Genomic DNA, 9,484 nt, shown 5'->3' on the forward strand with positions numbered 1-9,484 from the left:
TCACTGCGGTCCACCTGCCCCAACCTCCTGAGTGCTGAGCTCACAGACGGGAGCCGTCACACACGGCCGCACACGCTGACTGAGTAACCCGAGTCTTGCGACAACAGTGACTTAAGGACTAAAGCCGTGTAGCCCCTTTGCTTTCTGCTAGAGCAGGGGACCTTCGTTGTCAGTTCCCCCAGTAGCTTTATTATTCTATCCCTCTAGCTGATCTTTGGCTACATAAGTGCTCATAAGCCGTGATACCTAGGGCAGTGTGACTGTTTGGCTGACAAAAGACCAAAAGGAAACAACCTTCAGCCCCACAAAGCACCGTGGCTAGAAATGACAGAAGACCTGTCTGGAGAGCAGGAAGTCCCTGGGCGCTCTTATTTGTGTTCTTCCACAGAAGTGAAGATGGGGACAGAAGCAGCAGAAAGGAGAAAGGTGCCCGGTCCCTGCCAGCCCCCGCCAGAGCACTCTTTCAGCCTGAAGTGAGCTGGCATCCAATCTCATCTTGCCAGCACCAAATGCACCCTACCAGGCCACTTACATTGCCAAGCCCCTCTATACACAGTTCCTGGAAAAGAACTTTTTGTCTGTGCTGACCAAAGGTACAATCCTTACTGCAAATGTCTTTGTGAGCCATCCTGTATGTTCCCAAGACTTGAATAAGATTTTCACCAGAGCTGAAGAACACGTTTAGGAAAAAATGAATGTTGAAACGAGGACTAAGGATAGGAAGTGGGAGTAACCGTGTGCTCACTTCATGGCAGGCCCTGGCTCCGGGACTTACATGCGCTATTCATTGAAGCTGTGGGGCACCGTGCCAACCACATCGTCCTGGGCGCTCACAGGAGGCGCTCCAGAGTGAGCTGCCTAACACTGTGTGTCTCCATGCATCTTCCCAGCCATTAGAATCAAGCTGCTTTCCCTGTGCTGCACCCTCCATGGACAAAAATGAAAGGTAAACTTTTCCACTCTTCCGCAGATCCTAACTTCTTGGAGCCAGACTGATGATTTAGACAATCAGAGCCTAACTCCTCGTGGCCCCTAGCCCTTCACCCAAAGGCCAGTCTCAGGGAGGACAAGTGGCATTTTAAATATACTTTATTTATTTATTTATTTATTTATTTATTTATTTAGAGAGAGAATATGAGCATGCCAAGGCCTCCAGCCACTGCAAATGGACTCCAGATGTATGCGCCCCCTTGTGCATCTGGCTTACGTGGGTCCTAGAGAATCAAACCAGAATCCTTTGGCTTTGCAGGCACATGCCTTAACACCTAAGCCATCTCTCCAGCCCACAAATGGCATTTTAAACTTCACCACTGCAGATAGTGAACTGCCCTCTCGAACTGTGTTGAAATACAGTCCCACACAAATGGCCCAGACAGAAAGCTAGGTAACTTCTAACTGCTGTAAATATACTCTATTACCTTTCAGGGGGGTTACACTCGTTCAGGATATGTCTTCTTTGTTTCTGTCCATAGTGTCTATTTGTGTGTGTGTGTGTGTGTGTGTGTGTGTGTGTGTGTGTGTGCTAGAACTGATGTTGGATGTCTTTTTCAACCACTTGCCACCTTTTTGTAATTTTTTTGTTTATTTTTATTTATTTATTTGAGAGCAACAGAGAGAGAAAGAAAGAGGCAGATAGATAGATAGAGAGAGAGAGAGAGAATGGGCGCGCCAGGGCCTCCAGCCTCTGCAAACGAAATTCCAGACACGTGCGCCCCCTTGTGCATCTGGCTAACGTGGATCCTGGGGAATCAAGCCTCGAACCGGGGTCCTTAGGCTACACAGGCAAGCGCTTAACCACTAAGCCATTTCTCCAGCCCACTTGCCACCTTTTCTTTTCTTTTTAAAATATTTTTTAAAAATTATTTATTTATTTATTTATTTGAGAGTGACAGACACAGAGAGAAAGACAGATAGAGGGAGAGAGAGAGAATGGGTGCGCCAGGGCTTCCAGCCTGTGCAAACGAACTCCAGATGCGTGCGCCCCCTTGTGCATCTGGCTAACGTGGGACCTGGGGAACCGAGCCTCGAACCGGGGTCCTTAGGCTTCACAGGCAAGCGCTTAACCGCTAAGCCATCTCTCCAGCCCCACTTGCCACCTTTTCTTTAAAAAAATTATTTTATTTTTATTTGAGAAACAGAGAGTGGGTGCACCAGAGCATCAGCCACTGCAGACACGTCTCCCCCTTGTGCACATGTACAACATCGTACGCTTGTGTCACTGTGTGTCTGGTTTGCATGGGACTTGGAGATTCGAATATGTGTTCTTAGGCTTTGCAGGCAAGTGCCTTAACCATTAAGCACTCTTTCCAGGTTGACCTTACTTTTTGAGACAGGCTCTATCACTGAGCCTGGTGCCCACTGATTCAGCTAGATTAGCTGAACCCTAGGGATTCTTCTGTGTTGGTCTCCCCAGGGCTGAGATTATGGGTACATGCTACCATAGTCAGGGTTTTTTGTTTGGTTTTTTTTTTTTTTAATTTTTATTTGAGAGCGACAGACACAGAGAGAAAGACAGATAGAGGGAGAGAGAGAGAATGGGCACTCCAGGGCTTCCAGCCTCTGCAAACGAACTCCAGACGCGTGCGGCCCCTTGTGCATCTGGCTAACGTGGGACCTGGGGAACCGAGCCTCGAACCGGGGTCCTTAGGCTTCACAGGCAAGTGCTTAACCGCTAAGCCATCTCTCCAGCCCTGTTTGTTTTTTTGTGTGTGCATTTTTTTTCGGGGGAGGCTTTTACTCTGGCCTAGGCTGACCTGAAATTCACTATGTAGTCTCAGGGAAGCCCAAGCTCATACATACAATCCTCCTACCTCTGCCTCCCAAGTGCTGGGATTAAAGGCATATGCCACAATGCCCAGCTTTTTTTTTATGCTGGGGATCTAAACTCACGTACCTATGTATGTGTGGCAAGCACTTCACTGAGGCATCTCTGTAACCTTGCTCTCCTCAGTGTTTTGTGTGTGTGTGTGTGCGCGCGTGCGTGTATGCAATGTATATGTGCCATATGCACACTGTAGAGGCCCAAAGAAGACATTGGGTGTCCTCCTCTATTGCTCGTCTGCCTATTTCCCTGAAACAGAGTCTCTCGCTGAATCTGGAGCGCCGGATATTTTGGTTAGTCAGGCTGACTAGGGAGTTCAAATGATGCTCCTGTCCTGCCAACCTTAGACTCGTGTCACGGGCACATACAACCATGCCCAGATTTTCATATGGGTGCTAAGGATGGAACTCATGTTCTCGTGTTTGCTAGCAAATGCCCTTATCCACTGAGCCGTTTCTGCAGCCTAGTGTCTACTCATCATTAAGTTTTATATCACTGGGTATGGTGGTGCACACCTTTAATCCCAGCACTCCAGAGGCAGAGGTAGGAGGGTTTATGTGAGTTTGAGGCCACTCTGAGACCACATAGTGAATTCTAGGTCAGCTTGGGCTAGAGTGAGACCCTACCTTGAAAAACCAAAAAGAAAAAAAAAAGTTTTATATCAGTTCTGACCTTGGTAAGCTTTTACCTCAGTGTCTTAGGTTTAGGCTTATTGCCCCAACCACTGCCATCACTGCATATTACTTAGTCCAAACTTAACACTTTAGGGAGGGGCTGGGAAGATTGCTCAGTGGTCAAAGGCACTTGTTTGCAAAGCCTGCTGATTAGGTTCCATCCACTTTCCCAGCTGCCCACATAAAGGTGGATGGGCATTTGTTTGCCAGAGACCCTGGCATGCCCATAAGTGTGTGTGTACACACACACACACATCCAGATGAATAATTAATTTTAGGGCTGGAGAGATGGCTTAGCCATTAAAGCGCATGCCTGTGAAGCCAAAGGACCCAGATTTGATTCTCCAGGTCCCACGTAAGCCAGATGCACAGGGTGGCACATGCATCTGGAGTTCATTTGCAGTGGCTAGATGCCCTTGAGTTCCCATTCTCACTCACTCTCTCCCCTCTCTGTCTCAAATAAATAAATAAAAATAAAATCTTAAAATAAGAAAAACAAACAAAAAAACTTTAAAGACATTTAATCAGCATTTGCTAACTTTGATCATGTTCTCCTTGAGCACTTCTCTTCCTTGTGCTTCCAAATACCACACAAGTGCTCCAAGCAAAGACTACATCAGTGGCTTTGTGGTCTCTGACATCATCTAGGAGTCCTGATAGGCTCTTGTCTCTGCCTACCACCACCACATTCTCCTCTCCTGCCATCTCTGGAAATCCTTCCTTCTTTTTATTTTATTTTATTTATTTGAGAGAGAGAGAGAAGAAGGCAGATAGAGGGAGAGAGAGAGAGAGAGAATAGGTGTGCCAGGGCCTTCAGCCGCTGCAAACAAACACCAGGAGCATGTGCCACCTTGTGCATCTGGCTTACATGGGTCCTGGGGAATTGACTTAGGTCCTTTGGCTTTGCAGGCGAGCGCCTTAACTGCTAAGCCATCCCTTGAGCCTTGGAAACCCTTTCATGGTAGCCACCTGAGCCTCATTTCAACTCCTAGATGATCTAACCTAAGTGCCGTTGATTCTGCTGTTTGCTCTGTCTGGAAAGCTCTTCCTCCACTTCGTCATAAGGTGGACGCCTTCTTACCCTTCAGACTTCAGTTCAAGCTAATCTCATTGCTTTCGAATGGTCTTTCCTGGCCAACCAATCTCAAGTGTTCTTTGACCACCAGCTACGGTTTGAATGTGTCCCCCGTGCATTGGAATCTTAGTTCTCAATGCAACAATCTTGAGAGTTGGTGGGACCTTTAAGAGGTGCTTAGGTCCCAGGAGCACAGCTCGCATGGATGGAGGGATGCCTCTGTTGTGGTCCTGGGTGCATTCTCTTGCGGGGATGTGAGTTCTTTTGAGGGGGTGTGAGTTCTTTTGAGGGGGGGTGTTGGGACGTGAGGCTGCCCCTTGTGGCTTGGTCTCGAGTGTGCACCTTATCCCGCTGTCTCTCCACGCTGCGGCACCGCATCCTCACCAGACACAGCAACTTCACTGTGGGCTTCCAGCCTCCAGAGCCTTGCGTTAAATAAACTTCTATCCTTCATAATTATTTAGACTTGGGAATTGTTGCAGTTGGGATCATGTTGCTGGTAGAAATCACCCAACCAAGAGCAGCTTCTGGGAAAAAGATTTATTTTGGCTTTCAGGCTTGAGGGGAAGGTCTGCGATGGCAGGGGAAAACAATGGCATGAGCAGAGGGTGGACATCACCCCCTGGCAAACATAAGGTGAACAATAGCAACAGGAGAGTGTGCCAAACACTGGCAAGGGGAAACTGGCTATAACACCCATAAGCCTGCCCCCAACAGTACACTCCCTCCAGGAGGCGTTAATTCCCAAATCTCCATCAGCTGGGAACCTAGCATTCAGAACACCTAAGTTTATGGGGGACACCTGACTCAAACCACCACAGGAAGTTTGTTAGAGCAATAGATAAGAGGATTAAAATACCACTTTCATGACTGGCCTGTTCTTGAGCCGGCCCATAGCCCAGACCAATCAGCCCTCTGGCTGATTTCACCTCTGGCTCCTCTGATCCTGAAGGTGAAACCCACCGCAATAAGGTTATAAATAGACCCTTACTAGGGGACCAGCTCTCTTGGCTGGCTCCTGAACTTCCAGGTTCTGGTAGGCTAGGCGGAGACAAGGGAAGAACCCTTCTTACTCCTACGTGGGCTGTCTAAGCACTCCTGCCCTCCATGAGGCAGGAGCTCTCTGCGCTTTCTCCTCCTTCCTTCTCTTAATCTAATAAAGTCTCTCTAAACTTAAAAGAAAATCACTTCTCAAAATTATGGTCTTGCCTGTTTTCTATTGAGCATTTATTAACTTTAAATACATAACTGATTTTTTTCCCCTTTTTTCTGCATATCCCCAGTACCTGATTCTAAGGCGGCATGTACAAGTTCAATAATTGAATATGTTGTTTTAACTCCTTGTTTTTTCTCTTGTAACTCTCAAAGTCTCCAAGCATCATGTTTCACAGCAATATATCTGCTAAAGTTTAGTTAGTGCTTCAGAGAAAGGAATTTGTCTTCCTCATAGGACTTTATAAGATCTAGCAGAAGACTCACTGGTTCAGTTATCCTTCTGGGTCTCTGTCATTCAATCAGCAAACATGCCCCCCACAGGCCCCTTAAAAGTGAACACCCTGTCTAGATCTTGGGTTTTCCTGCCACATGGCAATCCTTTTTGATAATTATTTGTTGAAGAAAACTGTATGGTCATCTATTAGGTGTTCTGCTATGTACAGGAAAGATCTTTAGGAATATCTCCCAGCACCAAGGACCTCATATCCGGGGCTTTAATGTGTGTAGTCCCAGAGCCATCAATGTCAGAATTCCTGGGGTTTTTTGCCAAAATTCAGATGCCTAGGTTCAACCAAAGGGCTAATAAATCAGGTGTCCAGGGGACTCTTACATGCATTCTGTACTTTAGGAACCACTCCCTGCTGCAATACAGTGTGACAAAATCTTAAAAAGGTTTGCAAGACAGCCAATGGAATCAAACAACACCCAGTCTACACAGAGGTAGTAGCGGATTGCTGGAGGTGATGCCCCAGCTGATTAGTGGGACAAAGAGGAGGCAAAGGCAGCAGTATGAGCAGAGGCAAAGAGGTGATAGAACAGGTGGGAACTGGGGCTGTATCATGATCTTTCCTTTTGTCTTGCACTTGAATTCTAATCTCATTCAATACATTCTTGAACACATACTATTTTTTTCTTTAACCATTTCTCCCTTGCTGCAGTGAGGAATTTACTCAAAGATTAATACATAAATATTAATATAGATTAGTATATAATATTGATATATACATTAATATAGATTAGTATATAAATAAAAAACATTAGGAATCTGGCTGGCCATTAAAAAATTCAGTCCAATTCCCACCTTATTTCTTGGTACAAATGAATCCTATATACATTAAGTATTTAAACTTAAAAACCACTATTTTTATCCTTGTCTTAATCTTAGAGTATAGAAGACTTTCTATGAATGACAAAAAACCCAGAAGCCATATGAAAAAATGTTCAACATGCAACACAGACTTACATAATGATTATGAAACTACATATATTGGGCTGGAGGGATGGCTTAGTAGTTAAGGTGTTTGCCTGCAAGGCCAAAGGGTCCAGGTTTGATTCTCCAGGACCCACGTTAGCCAGATACACAAGGGGGGGGGCATGCATTTGGAGTTTGTTTGCAGTGGCTGGAAGCCATGGTGTGCCCATTCTCTCTCCCCCCCTTCTTTCTCTGTCAAATAAAGGAATAAATAAAAATAAAATATTTTTTAACTACATATACTTACAAAACATGATACATAAAAATTAGGTACAAATATGTGCAATGAATTAAGGGAAATATCTGCAACACATGACAAGCAAAACTCTAAGTCCTTTGGTATATAAAGTGTTCCCCCTTATTAATGTATAAAGTCAAGAGAAGAGATTCACAGAAAAGTTCACAGGAAAAGAAATGCAACTTGATTTTAAAAGTGAAATGATGCTCAACCTTATGTGTGATTACATAAATGCAAATTAAATCCAGGAGATATCATTTTTCATTGGGGAGACTGACAAGTGCATATACTTGGGAGGTGGAGGATTAAAAGTTCAAAAGTCAGAGCTCTCTGCTTTGGTTTTCACCAACAAGGTCTTACTATGTACCCGTGGCTAGCCTAGGACTTTCTATGTCAATAGAAAGTGATTCTGCCTCTGTCTCCTGAGTGGTAGGATTACAAACTACCACACCAGGCCTCCAAACAATTTTCAAATGGATACTGAAATCCAAATCTGAAATTTTAGGAGCATAGTGGTGCATGCAGGCCTTTAATCCCAACCCTTGGGAAGCAGAACATAGGAGGATCGCTAAATTTGAAGCCAGCCTAGAACTACAGAGTGAGTGCCAGCAGCGTCACCCTTTACACTACAAAGCTGGCGGGCACTATGGGGAAAAAACAAAACAAGAAGAAAGTGGAGGAAGTGCTTGAAGAAGAGGAAGAGGAATATGTGGTGGAAAAAGTTCTTGATCGACGAGTTGTCAAGGGAAAAGTAGAATATCTTCTAAAGTGGAAGGGTTTCTCAGATGAGGACAATACGTGGGAGCCAGAAGAGAACCTGGATTGCCCTGACCTGATTGCTGAGTTTCTACAGTCACAGAAAACAGCACATGAGACAGATAAATCAGAGGGAGGCAAGCGAAAAGCCGACTCTGATTCTGAAGATAAGGGAGAGGAGAGCAAACCAAAGAAGAAAAAAGAAGAGTCAGAAAAGCCACGAGGCTTTGCCCGAGGTTTGGAGCCAGAGCGGATTATTGGAGCTACAGACTCCAGTGGAGAGCTCATGTTCCTGATGAAATGGAAAAACTCTGATGAGGCTGACCTGGTCCCTGCCAAGGAAGCCAATGTCAAGTGCCCACAGGTTGTCATATCCTTCTATGAGGAAAGGCTGACGTGGCATTCCTACCCCTCAGAGGATGATGACAAAAAAGACGACAAGAATTAACTCTCTTGAGTATCAGCCCCTGTCACCTCTTGACTGTGGGCTTCAAGGGGGGAGGGAAGGAATTCTACTTGTCTTCACACCATAAAGGTGGCTTGAGAAGATGTCCTTTGAAGAGCCAGCATAGTTTCTGTGCCCTGCAACAGCCCAAGTGCTTTAAAGCTGTTCCAAGCTGTGTAGTTTGTACGCCCATCCCAGTGGAGGGGAAAGGGTAAGTGTTTCAAGGCAACCCATTCTGCACTTTGCTGAGAAAGGCAAAGGGCCTTCTATGAAGGACAAAACCTGCAGAACTGGGTGTGTGGGAGAGCAAAAAAGATACTGTGGATCTTCAGAGAGCATCTCCACAACCCACAGCCTTCTTCCCAATAGTGTTCACTGCATTTTTACAGAGTAGCATGTGTGTAGTTTTTGGCTATTACTGGTGTATTAATGGGGGTGGGGGGACAGGGAGGAGATGGACAGGACGATTGTGGTTAAAATTAGGGGCCTGATTGGGGAAATGGTGAAGCAATGGAAAGAACAGCTAACTGATGATTTGGTTCTAGGTTCAGAATACTTTACCTTTTCAAAATATTTCCTTGACACCAGAAAGGTGGACAGTGGAGACTGCTTCAAACCTGTGACGTTTCCTTCCTGAGCATCATGTTGCCCATAAAGGAGAAAGCCAGTTCCTACATTAACCAAAGCTAACATTTTTAAAGATGGAAACTGAAGCAGGAAAAGTTTTAATTGGAGAGTATATTCAGGCAGATCATTTTGCCTCAGAGGTGCTAATATTGAAGTTAGGAGGGGAAAACAGAAAGACCCTTCATTTCCAATCATGGAGTTATAAATAGCAGTTTTTAAACCACTGGCTGAAGCATTGTGGGAAGGGCGGAGGGTGGCACAGGAGATAGGAAAACACTTGGAGCCTGTTTTTTTTTCAACTTTGAACTCTGAAACTTAGTGGCAGGGTTCAGTAACTAACAGCACAAATTTCATTGAGTCAATTCAAGGGTTGAATACTTC

The 9,484-nt window shown here is 45.2% G+C and overlaps 1 protein-coding gene across 1 annotated transcript; it reads left to right on the top strand.

The window, feature by feature from the left end:
* The first annotated feature begins 7,888 nt into the window (after nucleotides 1-7,888).
* On the top strand, nucleotides 7,889-8,591 carry LOC123457776 (chromobox protein homolog 1). The gene has a single exon (XM_045142418.1). The coding sequence runs from the start codon at nucleotides 7,922-7,924 to the stop codon at nucleotides 8,477-8,479; it is 558 nt and encodes a 185-aa protein (XP_044998353.1). The 5' UTR covers nucleotides 7,889-7,921; the 3' UTR covers nucleotides 8,480-8,591.
* The last annotated feature ends 893 nt before the right edge of the window (nucleotides 8,592-9,484 follow it).

The sequence above is a fragment of the Jaculus jaculus genome, chromosome 1 (genome assembly GCF_020740685.1).
Source record: "Jaculus jaculus isolate mJacJac1 chromosome 1, mJacJac1.mat.Y.cur, whole genome shotgun sequence".
Taxonomy (NCBI): Eukaryota; Metazoa; Chordata; class Mammalia; order Rodentia; family Dipodidae; genus Jaculus; species Jaculus jaculus.

Coding starts and splice junctions, on each gene's coding strand:
- LOC123457776 (XM_045142418.1), top strand. CDS start 7,922: ATGGGGAAAAAACAAAACAAGAAGAAAGTGGAGGAAGTGCTTGAAGAA.